Source organism: Elaeis guineensis, chromosome 2 (genome assembly GCF_000442705.2).
Source record: "Elaeis guineensis isolate ETL-2024a chromosome 2, EG11, whole genome shotgun sequence".
Classification (NCBI taxonomy): Eukaryota; Viridiplantae; Streptophyta; class Magnoliopsida; order Arecales; family Arecaceae; genus Elaeis; species Elaeis guineensis.
Window position 1 is genome coordinate 2,510,793 of NC_025994.2, and position 19,375 is coordinate 2,530,167.

At 40.0% G+C, this 19,375-nt stretch overlaps 1 protein-coding gene across 3 annotated transcripts; it reads left to right on the forward strand.

The window, feature by feature from the left end:
• Window positions 1–2,541: 2,541 nt before the first annotated feature.
• On the forward strand, window positions 2,542–9,478 carry LOC105033420 (LRR receptor-like serine/threonine-protein kinase GHR1). Of its 3 annotated transcripts, XM_073251425.1 has the most exons (6): window positions 2,542–2,899; window positions 3,055–3,168; window positions 3,876–4,060; window positions 4,195–5,273; window positions 6,194–7,747; window positions 8,810–9,478. In XM_073251425.1, exons 4-6 carry the CDS (start codon window positions 4,208–4,210, stop codon window positions 9,391–9,393), a joined length of 3,204 nt encoding a protein of 1,067 aa, XP_073107526.1. In that variant the 5' UTR covers window positions 2,542–2,899; window positions 3,055–3,168; window positions 3,876–4,060; window positions 4,195–4,207; the 3' UTR covers window positions 9,394–9,478. The 3 variants fall into 3 exon arrangements, with proteins under 3 accessions (XP_073107526.1, XP_010906532.1, XP_010906523.1); XM_010908230.4 differs by lacking the exon at window positions 3,055–3,168 and having other exon boundaries at window positions 4,136–5,273; XM_010908221.4 differs by lacking the exon at window positions 3,055–3,168.
• Window positions 9,479–19,375: the final 9,897 nt, after the last annotated feature.

Consider the following 19,375-nt stretch of genomic DNA (forward strand, 5'->3'; position numbering starts at 1 on the left):
GAGATTTTAAACAAGTTGATTTTTTCAGGAAAACCTTCAAATATGCGGTCACATGCATATATATTACTGTAAAAATACCATGATAACTTGTTAAATTTGTCAAAAATATATTCATCATATCACGTACTTTGAGTTCATGGTGCAGAAAATGTTTATTTTATATTATGTACTTGTGCGTTCAGATTAATTTTTAAAATGTTAGAAATAACTGGGAATTTGAAGTAAAAGGACAAATGGAGATGCTTACCATTGCATTGGTAAAGTCTCTCATATGAATACAAGTAACTTAGGTAATTAGGTTCATCCCAGTTATTACCTCGATATATTTTTGCCAGTTTTCCTGAAAAAAGAAAGAAAAAGAGAAGGAAGAATTTGTTGCTATGGTTTAGGGGAAAAAAAAACTAGAGAAGAAATAAAAAATCTAGCATGGTAGCACCACTGTCTTACATGTTTGATTAAATCATGGTCAATCATATGTTCTTTTTTTTTTTTTTTTTTGGTAAAAGTCAATAATATGTTTTTGGTTGGACTCTGAGATACAGGTTTCATACTGTATATATTTATTGGAGCAAGTTTCTATTGAATCAGCTGATTAAATAAAAAATATTCCATTGCTCAAGTAGAAAAATCAAAACAGATATCTACCATGTTGTAAATTACATTTGGTCAGGTATTTTTCACCCTGTTGGTTGAGAGCCGAGACCAAAACTTTGAAGGCTGAGTCATGGCGTTAAGTTTTGGTTCAATTCATGGTTGATTCAGTCCAGCCTAAAAGGACCAAACAGCCTCCTTTGTGACCCTATCTGCATCACGAGTACAAGGACATGGCCCCTCCTGAAATTATACTGCTCCCAAAGCTCAAAAGGTGAATCTTTTGAAGACCACCCACCTCCATGGTCCACCACATTGAACCACTTTTCCATCTGTAAACAAAGTAATAAAAACAAGGAGACCATTGCATGAATTGGCTTTTGCTAATGGATCATGGTCAGCTATTTCATACTTCATAATAACCTGAAGACTGCCCCTCAGGCCACTGGTTTTTACTACTTTTAAAAGGGGCGCAGGCATACCTCCTAGAATCCAAGGTGCTCCTGGCCAAGCAAATAAAAATAAAAACTTAGATACAACATATAATAATGATGTGAAATGATTCATTTAAATTGATCTTTTGAGGCTTTAACTTAAATGTAAGTAACATAATGATATGAATATAATGATGGAATCCTGTAGTAGTATCTAAACATAAGTAACATTAAAGATTGATATCAAGTTCTGTCTCATTGACTTGGGGTGTGCTGTGAATGGATTGGTCAGTCTGCTAGTGAAGGGCCTCAAGCGAAACACCAAAACACACTTGTGTTCTTTTCTAAGTCTTTGAATTCGTTTCTTTCCTTTTTTTTTTTGGTAAAGAATTCGTTTCCTATTTTATATCGCTACTCTTTGCATATATTTTCTTTATCCTAAACCTTGCAGTACCATTAGATTTCTTCTAGATGGGAAGTGAATATCTGCCCCATGTATTCTCTAGGTTAACATGTATCTCTATTGTTTACTCATATATGTATTTGTTTATTTATTCATTGGCGTTGGTCTTGGTTCCAACTATGGTACATTGTCTTAAATCTTTAGATTAAGATTTTTTTTTTTGTTGGTTGTTAAAGATAAAACTTAGATCTTTATTCCATTTTTTGCAACAATTATCAGCTAACATCTTATTCGTACAGCATATCAATCTATACTATCTTCACTAAATTGAGCAATTGGATGACTTGTGATCCTTTGACTCAATCTATTTGTCACAAATGATTACTCTGAGTCTGGATCCTAGACCAAATTAGTTTGATCTGGTCACTGTGATCCAAAACTTTCATGACACTAGAATTAAGTAAAAATAACCCCCATAATTATTAATCATTATCATGATGGTTATTATGATCATAATTTACCCAGCTTTGCATGAATCAGAATCATCTGGGAATAAAAGAATGATGTTATAGATAACAAAAAATAACAAAAAATAATAAAATTGTTCACCAAACTCATTATGAGCAAAAGAGTTGAATGAATTTGAGCCTGTACAAAGACTTCTTAGTTATTTTATCTTGGGAAACAACAAAAAATGTCGTAACTGAACAATTGGTAAATCACAGACAGGACGCACTGTTAAAAAAAAGAAGAAGAAAAAAAAAAAAAAAACTCTCTCTCCGCAATCACATGGCACCGCTCTCCTGTAGTACTTCTGGAAGTTAGTGGTCAAAGTGACTCAGCGTGTTACCTGAGCTTGGCTCCACTGCCGCAGGGGGAACTCTAAATTAATAGTCTGATATATAAGTACTCCCATTTTAAAAAGAGCTACCCCTTTACTCTTTCCAGCATTGGGGAAACGAAAAAGAAAAGTTGGGCAATATATTAAAAATAAAAAGGAGTGTAGTTAAAAGGCCTCTTTATTAATTAATTGGCTGGATTTTAGAAGCCTTTGGGGTCCGCGAGGCACTCGATCCCTTTTGGCGGGTAAGGAAGCCTCCGTTAAACAAAAGCAGTGAACGGAGAACACCATTTGCCCATTTTCCCATGCTTACTACTCTCTCTCTCTCCCTCTCTCGGGAGGAGTTCTAGGGTTAGGGTTTGGTTTCTATTTGCGGATTAGGGTTTTTGTTCCTTAATTATTCTCTTCTACTAGGAGCATTTTAGAGGTTTTCTTTTCTCCTAGCTCTGGTCTGTATCAAGGGGGCTAGGGGGACTTAAATGGCGGGGTTCGCTTCGCGGGCCCGCGCAATTCATTAAAAGCGGGAAGCTTCTTTAGGTTTGGTCCCTAGCAGCGGCGGAGTTGTTAGCCTCTTATCTCGCCCCCCTGTTCTTATTTCGGAGAAGAAAAAAATCTGTGCTTTTCTCCTTGGTAAGTCTCTAATCCCTTCTAAAAGTCGCCGTTTTAGCTGCTGCTGGCTCAAATCTTTGAAAAAGCTTACAATTTTTTTGGCTCTAGGCGTTAAAACTCGCATTTCTGGTTCGAAGGAGATTTTTTTTTGCTTTTTTTTTTGTTGTGGTTGGCAGAGGATTGCCGCTAGATTGCTTTCTTGTGGTGAATGCTGGAAACGGACGGTTCTGGATTTCCTTGAAAAAGCGGCATTTTTAGGGTTTGGTGTTCGCCAAAGGAGTGAGAGAGTGGTATAAAGCTCTTTCCTGGTCTTCCCAACCGTCTCTCCCAGCTTTATAAAACCTCTCTTTGAAATGCTTCAACTGTTCTCTGATTAGCAGCATTTTTTAAGGATTCGAAGAGGGATAGAGAGGGAAAGAAGGAGTTTTAATATGGCTTTTATAAAAATTGTTCCACGTTGTCATTTTCTTCTTATTTTATGCTACACCTTGAATCATTGTTAAAGTCGAGACAGTTCATTTTGGGGTTTAAGTCATCCTGATAGCCGAGTTTCAGCCTTTTGATTTCAATCTTCTTTGTGTCACACACAGTTATGCTTATTTGCTAATTTGTGGTTGCTTGGGGTTTTCAAGCATTTATTATGTGCATCCCATGTATGCTTTAATGATGACTTGAACCCATCAACCATGTGCCCAATAATCTCCTACCACTGCCCTTGCATCATTCCCAGCAGGCTACATTATGACCTAGACTGGTAGCAGCAAGATGCTTGCTCTGGGTTTTAGATACTTTCTATCTCTGACTTTGTTGGAATCAATTTTGGTCTTGTGTGCAATGTTCAATTCCTTCATTTTTATTACCGTTTGAGCAGTTTTACTTCATTTTATTTCTTTTGGTTGTTGTTTCAGTTAAAGTAGCTGACTGTGATAGTCAATGAAGCTGACTTTGTTTTTGGATGTTTTGGTTTTGGTGTTGCAAATACTATTTACTGATGCAGCTTTGTGTGTGGAACACTGAGGCATGGGAGAAAGAAATCTGTAACCATCCAACTTCATTCTGGGAAGGCACCTGCTGGTGATATGCATCTCCAGTTCAATTCTGACCGAAGTTGACTATTGGGGGTCCATGAAACAAACACATCTGGCAATATATGATGCGTCCAAAACTGAGTGTATTCCTCAGGTAATGTATTATCTTTGAGACCCATGCCTCTATGATGAGTTCTGAATTTTCTCATGAAATATATCTCCATTTCAGTGGGTTCTCCATTAAAGTCTTTCTGCCCCAATATCATATACATCCTACTCATGCAACAGGTAGCTGGTCTTGATGGGGCTCTTTAGAAGTTTATTAGTGGTATTTCTTGTTGTAATCCCTTCCTTAGCTCAGCTCCCCTCGCAAGATATCATAGCCCTCCTTGAGTTCAAGAAGGGGATCACCCATGACCCTACTGGTTTCATCTCGGATTCATGGAATGAGGTGTCTATTGACTTCAACGGCTGCCCTTCATCTTGGAATGGCATTGTGTGCAATGGTGGAAATGTGGCAGCTGTTGTCCTCGACAACCACAGCCTTTCTGGCACTGCCAATCTTGGTGTGCTTACCAACCTAACAATGCTTGTTAAGCTCTCGATGGCCAATAATAACCTCTCTGGAAGATTGCCGGACAATGTTGCGGAGTTCAAAAGCTTGAAGTATCTGGATATCTCCAGCAATGCATTCTCCGGGGAGCTGCCTCAAGATATTGGGAAGCTTCGGAGCTTGCTGAACCTGTCACTGGCCTGGAACAACTTCTCTGGGCCATTGCCTGACTCTATTGGGGGGCTTGCCTCGATTCAGTCCCTGGATTTGAGCCACAACTCTGTTTCTGGTCCCTTGCCTTTGTCATTGAAGAGTCTTAGGAACTTGGTCTCATTGAACCTCTCGGACAATGCGTTCACAGAGAAGATACTGACTGGGTTGGAAAGGATGAGTAATCTGGAGTCCTTAGACCTGAGCTGGAACCAATTGGATGGTGGCATTGATTGGAATTTTCTCATGGACTCAAGCATCGTGCATGTTGACTTTAGTGGGAATTTGCTCACCTGTTCAAACCCAAAGGAGCTAAAATTTTTGTCCGACATTTCGGATGCTGTTAAGTATTTGAATCTGAGCAACAACCGACTGACTGGATCGCTGATTGAAGGAGTTGAGTTGTCAACCTTTGGGCGTTTGAAGGTGTTGGACTTAAGTCATAATCAGTTATCAGGGGAGCTGCCGGGCTTTAATTATGTTTATGATCTTGAGGTTCTAAGGCTAGGGAACAATGGCTTTTCTGGATTCTTACCAAGTGGTCTTCTGAAGGGAGATTCTCTGGTTTTAAGTGAACTGGATTTGAGTGCAAACAATCTGTCAGGTATGCAAACAATTTGAGTTCAATCTTTGTATTAATTTCTTAAATTTTCATCTTCTCATGGATTCAAAGATAGACATGATTTTAGCATGGGTATAAATTAGTTTGAATGAGCATTTTAAGTTGGAATGTATACTTAACAAATCATTTTCGTTTATTCACTTACATTTTGCTGATTATGATATGCATTTTAGAAAACCATTGTAAATGTGATTAATTGACAACATATGGTACAACACATGAATGATCACTCTGTTTCTCATTTTAGTTTTACCTTTTGGTATTACTATCACTATTCCTAGTTCATATGTGTCTGACTATAAAGGTTTGATATGTTATGTGTATATGTGAGCTGATGGATAGCTTGTCTGCATTAAACAAAATGGCATGTATATGCTCATATCAATGAAATGTTGCTATCATGAAATAAATCACTTGATAAAAGCCCATTTTTGATTTACTCCTTTCTTCTCTTGACAAACTCTCACCTTGTAATTGTTTTCTTTTTTAAATATGAAAGTGATTAGAATGCTTGTTTGGAGGAAGCCAAATAATCTGTGGGGCAGGGAGGAAGTCACCTGGTAAGTTTGAATGATTTGGAGTATCTAAACTCAGTTTGGATAAAGTGGTTCACAGAAGAAAGAAGATATCAGCATGCTCAAACAGATGCAGAAATTTGAAATATGATATATTGTATCAATTGCAGTTAAGAATGGAAAGAAATTAGTTGTCTGTGAGGCTACCTAGAAGAATCTGCTGACATGTAACTACATGCAAGTTTTGTAGGATATACATGTAGGTTTGCCTTGTAGGTCCAATTCTATCCTTTTTTGTTGAGGGTCTCCCCTCATGTGGCTCTCTGCAGGGGAATATTGCCTTGGTTTTCACTTGTAGACTAACATTTTCTTTTTTTCATATTGCAGGACATATTAATATGATCACATCAACAACTTTGCGTGTCCTTAATCTTTCCTCTAATTCTATTTCTGGGGAACTTCCGTTGCTGACAGGAACCTGCACAGTTCTAGACCTATCAAAGAATCAGTTCACTGGAAATTTATCTGTGATTGCAAAATGGACAGATGACCTTGAATATATTGATCTAAGTGAGAATCAGTTGATGGGACCCATTCCGGAGGTAGCCTCACAGTTTTTACAGCTTAATTACCTCAATCTCTCCCATAATGCTCTCATGAACACCATCCCAGAAGTCCTTGCTCAGTACCCCAAACTCTCTGTTCTTGATCTCAGTTTTAACCAGTTCGGTGGTCCTATTTTAACTGACTTGTTGAAGTCCGCCACAGTGCAAGAGCTTTATCTTCAAAACAACTTACTTGGAGGTAGCATCATGTTCTCTCCATCTTCATTGAAGAAGTCCAACCTTCGTGTGCTTGATATTTCTGGCAACCATTTTAATGGCAGTTTTCCAGATGATTTTGGCTCCTTGACTGGCCTGCAAGTGCTTGATGTTTCTGCAAATAAGTTCTCTGGTCCTTTGCCGCCAGCTGTTACTAAACTAATTTCCCTCACTTCCCTTGACATATCCCTAAATGACTTCACAGGTCCATTGCCTACAACATTAGCTGGCACCCTTGTATACTTTAATGCCTCTTACAATGATCTATCTGGAATTATCCCAGCAAACCTGAGAAGGTTCCCAGATTCTTCTTTCCATCCAGGAAACTCTAAATTACAATTTCCTGGAGGGCCGCCGGGATCTGGCAGGGCTCCATCTGGAAGTCCTGGCCACAAGGCAATCAGACCTTTCGTCAAGGCTGTAGTTATAGCAGCATGTGTTCTTGCTGTGGTGATTATAATCCTTTTAGCAATTCTTTTGCATTACAAGAGGATTTCAAGGAGATCTCGGTCAGAAAGGGTTTCCGATAAAAATGTTCAGAGGAGAACGTTGCCAGATACTCCAGGAACCAAAGGCAGGGAAGCTGGCGGTGCATTGGTGGTGTCAGCTGATGATCTTATAGCTCCCCGGAAAGGTTCTTCATCTGAGATAATTAGCCCAGAAGAGAAAATGGCTGCCGTGTCTGGCTGTTCACCACCATCCAAGAATAACCGCTTCTCATGGTCACCAGATTTGGGGGATCCATATCCACAGGAAAATCTGGGAAGTTTGGATGTCAGATCACCAGATCAGTTGGCAGGAGATTTACATTTCTTGGATGAGACGATCACACTGACACCAGAAGAATTATCAAGGGCACCAGCAGAAGTATTGGGAAGGAGCAGCCATGGGACTTCTTACAGGGCGACACTGGATAATGGGGTGTTCCTGACAGTGAAGTGGCTCAGAGAAGGCGTGGCAAAGCCAAAGAAAGAATTTGCTAAAGAGGCAAAGAGATTTGCAAATATTAGGCACCCTAATGTTGTGGGGTTGCGAGGTTACTATTGGGGCCCCACACAGCATGAGAAGCTTATCTTATCAGATTACATTTCACCTGGAAGTCTTGCTAGCTTTCTTTATGGTATGCTTCTTTGTCCTGTTTTACCAATTTCTGCATTACTTTAACATTTAATTTTGGTAGTTAAATTTGCACCTTGGGGAAGATTTTATCGCGGAAATGACAGGGGATAGGCATATATCAGCTTTCCTCGGAGGATGGAGATTTGATAAATAATCTGACGAACCCGGAAGAGAAAATAGTGGACCACTGACTGTCACTTTCATGTTTCCTATGCATCGCTTGTGGTTGTTCCTATATAATCTTCTCAAAATTTTTTATGGTGTGTTTATTTCTTTTCACTTCCAAATACTTTTGGTAGTCGTGTCCCACTATCATTAAAGTGACACAGTCCTTGCCCTGTTTGTGGACATGGGATGATTCATACATCCAATAAGAGATGTTAACATTGATACTTTCTTTTGTCTGAAAATTTTATTTATTAAGGGTAATTTCTCAGCAGGATAAAATAATATGAAATAGTGGTTTCTAGCAAAGGGTGATTTTCTTTTATAAGATTGGTTTTCATCCCTTTTCTTTCTTTACCTTTGGTTTGTATTGAGAATTTCATTAGTTCTCTAGAGAAGACCCATTTGGCTAGTATTACCGATGAGTGTGTCGAAATATATGTGGTATCCCTCAATCCTTTATTTATGAGAAACAAGCATTAGGGAGTTCTATAAAACCACAAGTTTTTGGACACATCTAGGAAGAAAATCTTTCTTTTGCTTCCTTTAATGCAAGGCGGTAACCTTTGTGCTTGCATGCACCATCGGCATTAGGATTTTTGAATTTGTTGATCTTGTAGATAAGTAGCTGACTGTTTTAGTAAGTTCTGATTTTGGGAGAGCACTCTTTATTTGATTATCTGAATATTCTGTTCTTCACTAAACACCTGTAGAGATCTGAAAGCATTATTGCATTTTGTTTTGCTGTACTCCAGTAGAAACTTTGTTTTAGCCTCAGCAATATGAATACTCTTGCAAAAAGAAAATTCTAATCAAAGAAATTAAAACTGAACCACACTGTTTTATTACCATGAGAAGATCATGATACGATCTTTGTTTACTGATCTGTCACTTTCAGATCGACCTGGAAGGAGAGGCCCGCCATTAACCTGGGCCCAGCGGCTTAAAATAGCCGTTGATGTTGCACGTGGCCTAAACTATCTCCATTTCGACCGAGCTATTCCCCATGGCAACCTCAAAGCGACCAACATACTACTGGATGGCCTCGACCTCAATGCTCGTGTTGCAGACTACTGCCTCCACCGCCTGATGACCCAGTCGGGGACCATCGAGCAGATCCTCGATGCTGGTGTGTTGGGCTACCGTGCCCCGGAGCTGGCAGCATCCAGGAAGCCATCCCCATCCTTCAAGTCAGACGTGTATGCCTTCGGGGTGGTGCTGCTGGAACTCCTGACCGGCAGGTGTGCCGGTGATGTCATCTCAGGTGAGGAGGGAGGCATTGATCTCACCGACTGGGTGAGACTCAGGGTGGCCGAAGGCCGAGGGTCAGATTGCTTCGATCCTGCCATGGCCCCGGACATAGCAAATCCAGAAGCTGCTAAGGGCATGAAGGAAATGCTAGGGATAGCTTTAAGATGTATTCGCCCGGTTTCAGAGAGACCAGGTATCAAGTCTGTCTATGAGGATCTTTCATCCATATGAGAAGGCTTTCTTTGAGCCCCGTGTGTAGAATTTCTATTTTTGGCAAATGCAAGTGCTGGCCTCGCCTTGATGCCTAGCAAATTGATTGAGGTTTTTTCATAGTTCACACAATATTCTTTCTTGTTTTATGTATTTCCTATTTAGCATTAGCAGCATTGTTATGGTGGGGGCCCTCTTGGACAATTTTTTGCCATGTAGCTGGGGGAGCCCTTGGTCTCTGAGAACATTCAAAGTGGATGTTTCAGCCATTGAACTATTGAATGCGTCCCAACAGTTAGATGCATTCTTGTGTTAACAGCCAAGTGGAATGATTATACGTGAGCAAATCCAGAGGCCTGCCTCCGGATGAGATGATGTTTTGGATGAATGGGAAATGTGGTGGAGAGGTTGGAATGTACTTGGTTATCATCAGACAATTTTGAAAGTTAATATAGATTATCTTCAACGTAGATTTTTATTATTAAATTATTGATAATATTTATTTTTATATTTATATATAAATAATATTTTAATAAAATTATTAAAAATTTTGATTGATACGTTTGATATGACAATCAGATCATTGATAATATAAAATTAAAATTTTAAAATATTTTAATTTTATTTTGATTTTTTTTTTTTGCTGAGAAATAATGAGAGAGATTTTGATGTGGTGGTGGTGCAGAAAAGTAGCGGGTCGAGGGATATGAAATATTGCGGGTATTGGGAGGGTGGGGGGGCCGCGAGTGCATGTGAAGTCGTAAGAATGATGGGGATAGGCGTGGAGCTAGAAGAGTGTGGTGGGGGGCAAAGGCGGAGGAGCTGCAGGCGAAAGTAGATAGAGCTACGGGTCAGGGGTGCATGTGGAAGGGGGTGGAGGGGAGAGGGTTGGATAATGGATTTTGTGTGATTGTTATGAGAGATAATTTTATCCAAAATTTTTATGACAACATTATCAAAGAAATGTAATCTGGATAGTCATCCTCGAGCAATCCAGATTGCTTTCATGAATCAAAATGTATAGCAATAAACTTTCAATAGCTGTCATCAACTGAATAAAAGTGTTGGGGGCATTAGAAAGTCTGAGCGACATAACAAGCCATTTATATAACCTCCTTGATATTGAAAGTAATTTTTCACTCATCGCCTGATCTAATTTGAATTTGATAATAGTTACTTCTGAGATCAATTTTGAAGATGATTTTTTACTCCCTCCAATTATCCGGCATGTAATTCAAATATGGAATAGAAAATCAATATTTGATGGTGATCCGTTAATGGCTCTGCTATGCACGCATATCCTCTGCTATCATTTTTTTTGGTACTAACAATGCAAGTACGGTGCAAGGATTTAAACTCTCCTGAATCAATCCCTTCATAGGAGATCCTCCACTTGTTCTTGAGGAATTTTATGTTACTTAGACTCGTACAATAATGAGCTAGATTAGGTAGAGAAAATAAGGTACTAAGTTGATTCAATGTTGAATGTCTTGCATAGATGGAAGTCCATTAGTAGATCTTAGGCATGAAATCTTGATACTCTACCACAAGAGGCATGATCTCCTTATGAATACCATTGATTTGTATTTATGCTCCTGAAAATACTAGGATATACATATCTTCTCCATCCTGTAGCTCGAGTTGAAGATCTTTGACAATTAAAAAGACTTCTCCTCCACTCTAGAAGTTTTGAATGGATCCTCCTTTACTCGGGTCAAAGTGATCTTCTTGCCATCTTTATAGAAAATGAATAGGTGGTCTCTGTCTTTGTGAGTTGAATCTATATTATGTTGCCAAGATTTTTCAAGCAACACATGGCACACGTTCATGTCAATGACATCACAAAGAATCACATTCTTATAAGACGGTCCTATAAAAATAGGAACTAAGTATTGTTGTGTCACTTTTTTTTTTTACTCTTTTCCCTTGATTCATCTAAATGAATAAGGAGATGATGCTTCATGGTTTTCAGTTGGAGCTTGTCAACAATATATTGTAAAATCAGATTTTCTATACTACCGCTATCAATAATAACATTGTATGCTTTCCCGTGGCAAGTAACTTAGTCTTGAATATACAGTGCTTTTGGGAGTCGTCTTACTTTTCATTCAAGAGAATCCTTTGGATGATAAGGCTTTCACCATATGCTTCATCTTCATAGTGTTGCTCAACTTGATCTTCATCTTCCGTGGTAATAACAATATTGGCTTGATGATTCATTCTTGGTTGTGGACACTAGTTTGATCTGTGCCCTAGCTATCTACATTTATAACAGACATCTGGCATAGATCGTGTATAGGGATTTTGAGCAGCTTGCTTAATCTTGCTTGTTCCCTCATCTTGCTTGGGATACACTTTCTTCATTTTTTAATTTGAGATTGTTGAAGGTGTTGTAGCATTCTGACTTGATGTCTTGTCTGATCATCTCTCCTTTGGATTTGGTTAAAACGAGTGACTCCAGAGGGTGCCTGCTCTATTATGGAGGCTTTAGTGATAGTGCAGGATAGTTGTTTCTTGATACATCTAGCAACATGAATAGCATTGTGCATCCTAACAATAGGTTGTAGTTGCACCGAATCTTGGATAGATTGTCGGAGTCCAGTAATAAAATGAGCAACCTTTTGCAACTCGGTCTCATATAGTTAATTGAGGATACAAAGTCATCGAAACTTCGAAGCATACTCGCTCATAGAACAACTTTCCTGATGACAATTATGATATTGTTGGTATAGAAACTGATTATAATCTAGCAGAAGGAACTCAACCTCAATTATCCTTTGTGGAAGTTGTAACGAGTGGTTTGAGCAAAAGATGTCGAGTACGATGAACTTCTTCCTATTAGGCTGCTGCGCCATCTTAAAACTTATATGCAACAAGTCTTACTTTTTGCTCCTCATGTATGCCAACATACTCAAAAAAGTTTTCCATCTCATAAAGCCATTGCAACACTTCCTCAATAGAGATGTAGCCACTAAATGGAGAATCTCGTTCTTCATATAGCTCCCTCCAAACAAGTTTCTATGACTATGTTGGGGTGTTTCTTCTAGCAGATCATTTTCATCACTTCTTTCTATCATATCTATTGCGGCCAACTCCCCGTCACCTGTCGTCGGGAATGAACACCTTAAGACAACATCCGCACTGATCGGATTTATGTCCGGCGGGGATTCTCCGATGCTTAAGTTAGAGAGCAAAATTGGTGAACAGTAGATGTCAATATTCAGAGTAGCAGAGTTCTGGCCAGAAGTGGCTTACCAGCCCTATTTTTCTTATCCCCTTTTATAGATGAGGTTCTTGTAACCGTCGGACGTGGTCCGTATTTTGTGATGCTAAATCATCGGGCCATAATCACGTAGTGGGTCATTAATTTTTCAATTATGGCACCGTGATGTGTGATCGATAACCGTTCGTGATGTTAAGCATATTGAGCAGATTAGCCGACTGTATGTCGGTAGTAGGCACGGTCGTCAGTTGATGATTCTGCTATATAGTCGATCACCAGCCATAAGTCGGTGATATTTGTTCAATCGTTGATGAAGAGTCGGAGTCGTCAGTTCGGCCAATACTCCGTCGAAGTTGTGCGTTCGGTTGATCGGCTATTGTTGAGTCGGAGTCAATCAGTCGGAGTCATACGTTCGGTCAGTCGGCTATTGCCGAGTCGGAGTCGTGAAAACCAAAGTCGGGGTGGTAGGTTTATCCCAACAGTTGCCCCCCACTCTCAAGTCTAAAGTAATCCAACATGTAAATTATCACGTGGTTTATCACATTAGACAAAGAGAGTTCTATCACATCGAGCTTCGATTTTGACGTCGATTCCTTTGAGATATGGGTGATCGCTATTTTATCGTATTGGCAGGTACAGTCATCAGTTACACTGATCGGACGATTCGATATCAGTTGTCAATATTAGGCGTCGTTTCGGAAAGTCGATTCGGCATCAAATGATATGATTATGACAAGTAGATTTGTTCCACATGTCCGGATGTTATTGGGATCGAAATTATTCACACAGATAGGGGTGACGTGGTTTAATCTGAACAGGTGCGTCGAACCATCCGACCAATGATCGGTCCAGATGTTGCCACGTGTCATCATCTGATGGATCTTTGATTTGACCGCTCTCATCTCGGTAGTTGAGGGATCTTATATATAGGATCGCTTTCAGTCAAATTTTTACTTTTCACTATCTTTGGTGGTGCTGTGACTCTGTCGGATTGTTGCCCCAACGTCCAAAGTTATCGCTCCCAGCTTTCAGATCAACTTTGCCTTTCTTTCGAGTCCTTTCTTCTTTCTTCTAAAGTCTTCTATCTTCTTCAGAGTAATTTCATGGCTAGGGCTTCTCCTTCTCGGGAAAATCGGTCAGAGAATCCGACTGATAAGTTTCAGTCAAGTCCAAATATGGAGTTCTCTTCACTTTCGAGATCGAATGCTGAACGGCTCGGGAGTAGTTTTGTATCCCGAAGTAGTTTCAACTTTTTGCCCCTGGAGCTGATGGTCGAGTGAATAAGTTATCATTATGTGCTTCATATCTTCGTCTAAGCCACACAACCAAGGATGCTAATGATGGTGGATAAAAATCTGAAGCCCTTTTTATTTTCGTACGAGTGGGTCAGGCTGTTGATGTGGTCGGCCAAGCGAGATGGTTGGAGAGTTGTGTCCAGATTTCGACTTGAACGGCATCATCCCTCCAAGATCGAAAGACAGAGTTGCTAAAGAAGAAACCGCTCGATTCAAAAAGAAGCACCGACTGAGCCCAAAATCGTTCAAGTCAGAGATACTATACCCGAACAAAGGAATGATGATGAAGCTTAGTCGGTGTATTTTGCTTTCTCTTTTTTTAATCTGACACTTGTAGTCGGACTTCAGTCCAATTTTGTAACTCTTTTTGATAATGAATGAAAGCATCTTCTTCCAAATTTTATCTCTTATTTTGCTTGTTGATAATGCCTGCAATGTTGCGATGTCGAATAATCACCGAACATTAATCGGTTGTCCGACCATTCGATAGGACTTGTAGAATATCCGTTAGTCGCATAATCATTTTGACGTACTTAACAAAATTAGGATAACGATTGTAGGTCGAATATCTCATGCCTGACGTTTGGTCGGGTTTGTATGTCAAATTATCTGATAATCGGTGGCAAGCCAAATATTTTTTGATTGGCTGTAGCCTAGTCGGTATAATTTCAATCCGATATTGGTCGTTTTGGCATTTTTCATTCTGCTTAGTTGGGACTAAGTCGGCATATTAGTCTTTCGACTATAGTCAGCTTTTGCAATGGAAAGTCAACATTGAGAACCAAAATATAGTCGGCAATTCGATTTTTGTTGCGAAGCCTATAGTCGATGTCGGTTATTGCAGGAGAACCAAGATATAGTTGTCACTAAAGCAGTTGATTCTTTGTGTCTAAGTATAGGAAACAATCGGCTTTGGGAATGAAAGCCGACATTCAGTCGGTAGTTGATAAAACTTGTCAAAGACTTGTGATTCTGAAATTCTGATTGTATTTCAAATAATATACATATTGACGATTTTATTGATAATACATCTTCAAATTATCAGCATTCCACGTTCGAGGAATCGCCGATCCTTCGAGAGTTTCCAGCCGATATGCGTCCGGTCTAAGAGTCTCGGATATTCTATAAGGTCCTTTCCAGTTCGAAGATAGTTTTTCTTAATCTAAAGATTTTATACTTCTACTTTTCTTAAGTCCAAATCTCTGATCAAAGACCTTCGGTTTGGCTCTTGCATTATAATACCGGGTTATCCTTTGCCGATATGCAGCCATCCGAATTTGAGCTTGCTGTCGAAGTTTGAAAGGAGATCTAGATCGGCTCTCCGACATTCAGAGTTGCTCGGTTCACAGTATTGTTCGACTCTTGTTGATGGCAATCTGATCTCGAGCGGTATCATTGCTTCTGTTTCATAAGCTAAATTGAAGGGGATTCTCCTGTCGATATACAGAGAGTTGTCCGATACGCCCATAAGATCGGATATAGCTCTTCCATCCAGAGGCCTTTAGCTTCATTTAGTCAGATTTTTAGCCCATGCAGGATTGTTCAGTTGGTTACTTTCACTTCACCATTTGACTGTGGATGGCCGATCGAAGTGAATTTGTGCATGATATGAAATTTTGCATAAAACTCTTAAAATTTGGTTGTCAAATTATCGACCATTATCGATGATGATGGTGTGTGGCAAATTGAATCTGTAAATGATGAATTTCTGAATGAAGTCTTCCATCTTGCTTTCGGTGATTTGTGTCAGAGGTTCGGCTTCTACCCATTTGGTAAAGTAGTCGATGGCCATCACTATGAATTTTCTCTGACCGGATGCTAGGGGAAAAAGATCAAGTATATCAATCCCCATTGTACGAAGGGCCATGGTGCTACAATCGATGTCAGCTGACTAACCGGTTGATGTTGTATATTTATATATTTTTGACATGGTTCACATCTTCGATCGAGTTCAGCTGCATCTTTTTTCATGGTGGGCAATAATATCTTTGTCGAAGGATTTATAAGCTAGAGACTTACCCCCTAAGTAATTTATGCAAATCCCTTCGTGCACTTCTCTAAATGCATAGTCGGTATCTGTAAGTCTCAAACACTTCAGCAAGGGGAGAGAGAAGGACCTTTTGTATAGATAACCATTTATCATCACATATTGAGAGGCTGTCCATCGGAGTCGTTTAGCCTCTGAGGAATCCACAGAAAGATCCCATCATCAGGTATTGGACGATCGGATCCATCCAGCTTGGTTCGATAGTAAGCTGCAATACTTCCTTGACTTTGTCAATGCTCGACTGCTCGAGACATTCGATAAATGTTCATCTAGCGAGTTGAAAGCAGTAGTAGCCAGTCGTGAAAGTGTGTCAGCCCGAGTATTCTCGTTTTGAGGATGCGAAAGATGTCGAAGTATGTCAAACTCACCGTAACATCTTTCACCTTTTAAAGGTACTTCATCATAGCAGGATCTCGGACTTCAAATTCATCCTTGACTTGTCCAGCAATCAGTTGTAAGTCGGTGAAGACCTTCAAACTATCGATCTCGAGCTCTTTGGCTATCTTCAAGCCGGCCAAAAGTGCTTCATATTCGGCTTGGTTATTTGAGGCTTTAAAATTGAACCGAAGGTGTATTCGATGACTATCCCTTCGAAATTTGTGAGTATAAGGCCGGCTCGACTACCCTGTGCATTAGATGCTCCATCAATGTGCAGCACTCAGGTCGACCCTAGGTCGGGTTCGAGAGTCGTATCCTCTTTTATTGTGTTGCCATCTGTGTCTTCTGGCTTATTGTCGGATATGGTATATTTGGCAATAAAATTAGCTAGGACTTGTGCTTTCATGGACAGTCGTGGGCGATATTGAATGTCAAATTTATCAAGCTTTACTTTCCACTTTGCCATCCAACCTGATGTGTCAGGTTGATGTAAGATCGCCTTCAGCAGCTGATCTATCAAAACTACAATTTGATGGGCTTGAAAGTACGGACGAAGTCGTTGTACTGATATAATCAGGGCGTAGATCATTTTCTCTGTCCTTGAGTATCGAACTTCGGCATTGTGAAGCACTTTGCTGGTGTAGTAGATTGGTCGATGAATTCGGTTCTCATCCTCCTGGATGAGCACCGAACTAACTGCTTCTGCTGAAGTTGTCAAGTAGAGATACAATGTCTCTCCGACCTTTGATTTTGTGAGCAAAGATGGAGAAGCTAAGTATTGTTTCAAGTCTTCGAAGGATTGTCAGCATTCATCCGATCATAAGAAATCCTTCGTCTGCCTCAAAGTTTTGAAGAATGGCAAGCATCTCTCGTCCGACTTAGAAATAAATTGGCTGAGCGCGGCAATTCTTCTATTGAGTTGCTGTATCTCTTTCTTTGAACTCGGATGCTTCATATCAATGATGACTTTGATCTTTTCGGGATTAGCCTCGATCCCTCATTGTGAAACAACAATCTGAAAAATTTTTCAGAGGTACTCCAAATGCATATTTGGTCGGATTTAATTTCATCTGATGCCGCCGGAGTGTGCTGAAAGCTTCCTCCAGGTCCGAATATGATCTGAAGTTTGGGGACTCTTCACTAGTATGTCATCCATATATGCTTCCATGTTTCACCCGATCTGCATCTTGAAGATCTTGTTGACAAGCTATTGATAGGTAGCGCCAGTATTTTTCAGACCGAAAGACATTACTTTGTAGCAGTATATGCTTTGTCGGTCACAAAAGCCGTATGTTCCTCGTCTTCTGGTGCTATACGGATTTGGTTATATCCGGCAAAGGCATCCATGAAACTCAAAAGTCGGTGGCCGGAAGTCGCATCGATCAATTGGTCAATCTTTGGCAAAGAAAAGCTGTCCTTCAGACAGGCTACATTTAGATCAGTATAATCGATGCAGATCCTCCACTTTTCATTAGCTTTTCTCACCATTACCACATTGGCAAGCCAGTCGGGATATATAGCTTCTCTAATGAAGCTTGCTGCAAAGAGTTTGTCGACTTCTTCGTCAATGACCTTTTATCTTTTAGGAGCAAAAGGCCATTTCTTCTGTCTCACTGGCTTAATATTTGGATTGATGTTAAGTCGATGAGTTATTATTTCTGGAGGAATTTCGAGCATGTCAGTGCCGACCAAGCAAAATGTCGGTATTGGTCCTAAAAAATTTTATTAGTTATTGCCGCTCTGAGTCGGGCAATTATGATCCAATTTGGATCATTTTCTTGGGATCTTCTTCTTTTAATGGGATGGAAATCATTGTTTAGCAGGTTCACCCCTCTCCTGATTTTCTCTTTGGTCCAATTTGTCAACAGGCAAAGAGTCTTCAAGTTTGTTATTTTGGGTGGAGATAAGAAAGCAACGTTGGGCGAGTTGCTGATCTCCACGCATTTCTCTGACTCCATGTCTTGTTGGAAATTGGACTAACAGATGATATGTCGAAACCACTGCTCTCAGGACATTAAGCCCGGGTCATCCGAATATGGCATTATAAGCCGAAGGTATCCAACTATCGTGAACGTTATGAAAATAGTGCTCTGTTGTGGTTCAGTCCCAATGGTTAAGGAGAGAGAGATTTCTCCTTCTACTGTGACAGCATCTCCTGTGAAGCTGACCAATGGTGTTGAGACTCTTCTGAGTCGGTCATTCGGCAGTCGCATTCGAAAGAAAGTCGAATAAAATAAAACATCAATCGAGCTTTCATTATTTATAAAGATTTTTTTTACATCATAGTTTGCTATTATTGCTGAAACAACAACAGCATCATCATGGGGAGTATGAATTCTCTGATCGCTTCTTTCGAAAATATTATTATATTATCGAGTCATCGTCGCTTTGCCGACTCATCTTCGAAAGTTGCCCTCTGTCCAGTCGTCCGGAGATCATGTTGATCACCCCTGCAGTCGGTTGATTATTTATAGCCTCTCAGTTTGTAGTTGAGGTCGTCGATCAGCAGGAGGTTGAGTCGGTGGATCTCTCCGGTATTTGCCGAGATAGCCTCATCAAATTAGGCTTCTATCTCATCCCTAAGCTGAATATATTGTTGATTTCATGACCATGATCATGATGGAAGCAACAATATTTCTTTCAGTCGTAGTTTCTCGACAACGCCATCATTGGTGAGGGGTGTCGTAGATATTCCGCTCCTTCATTTTCATGAGGATCTATGCACGAGGAGCAGAAAGAGGAGTATAGGAGTCATACCTGCCAAAACTCGGCCTTGGACTCCATCGTCGGGGTGAAGCTGCTTATTGAATGTGGCCGACTCGACTCGACTGGAGCTCCTTCCTTCTTTTACTTCTTCTTCTTCTGACTTTTGCCTTCTGTTTGGCATCGGTCAGAAGCTCCTTCATCTATGTGCATATATTTGTATGCACGCTCCAGAAGTTCAGCATAAGTCCGAGGGAGAGTTTTGTCTAAAGAATATGTAAATCGAGATCTCCTCAGATCTCTTTTCATGATCGAGATAGTCATATTTTCATTGAGGTCTTTGACCTCAAGCATGGT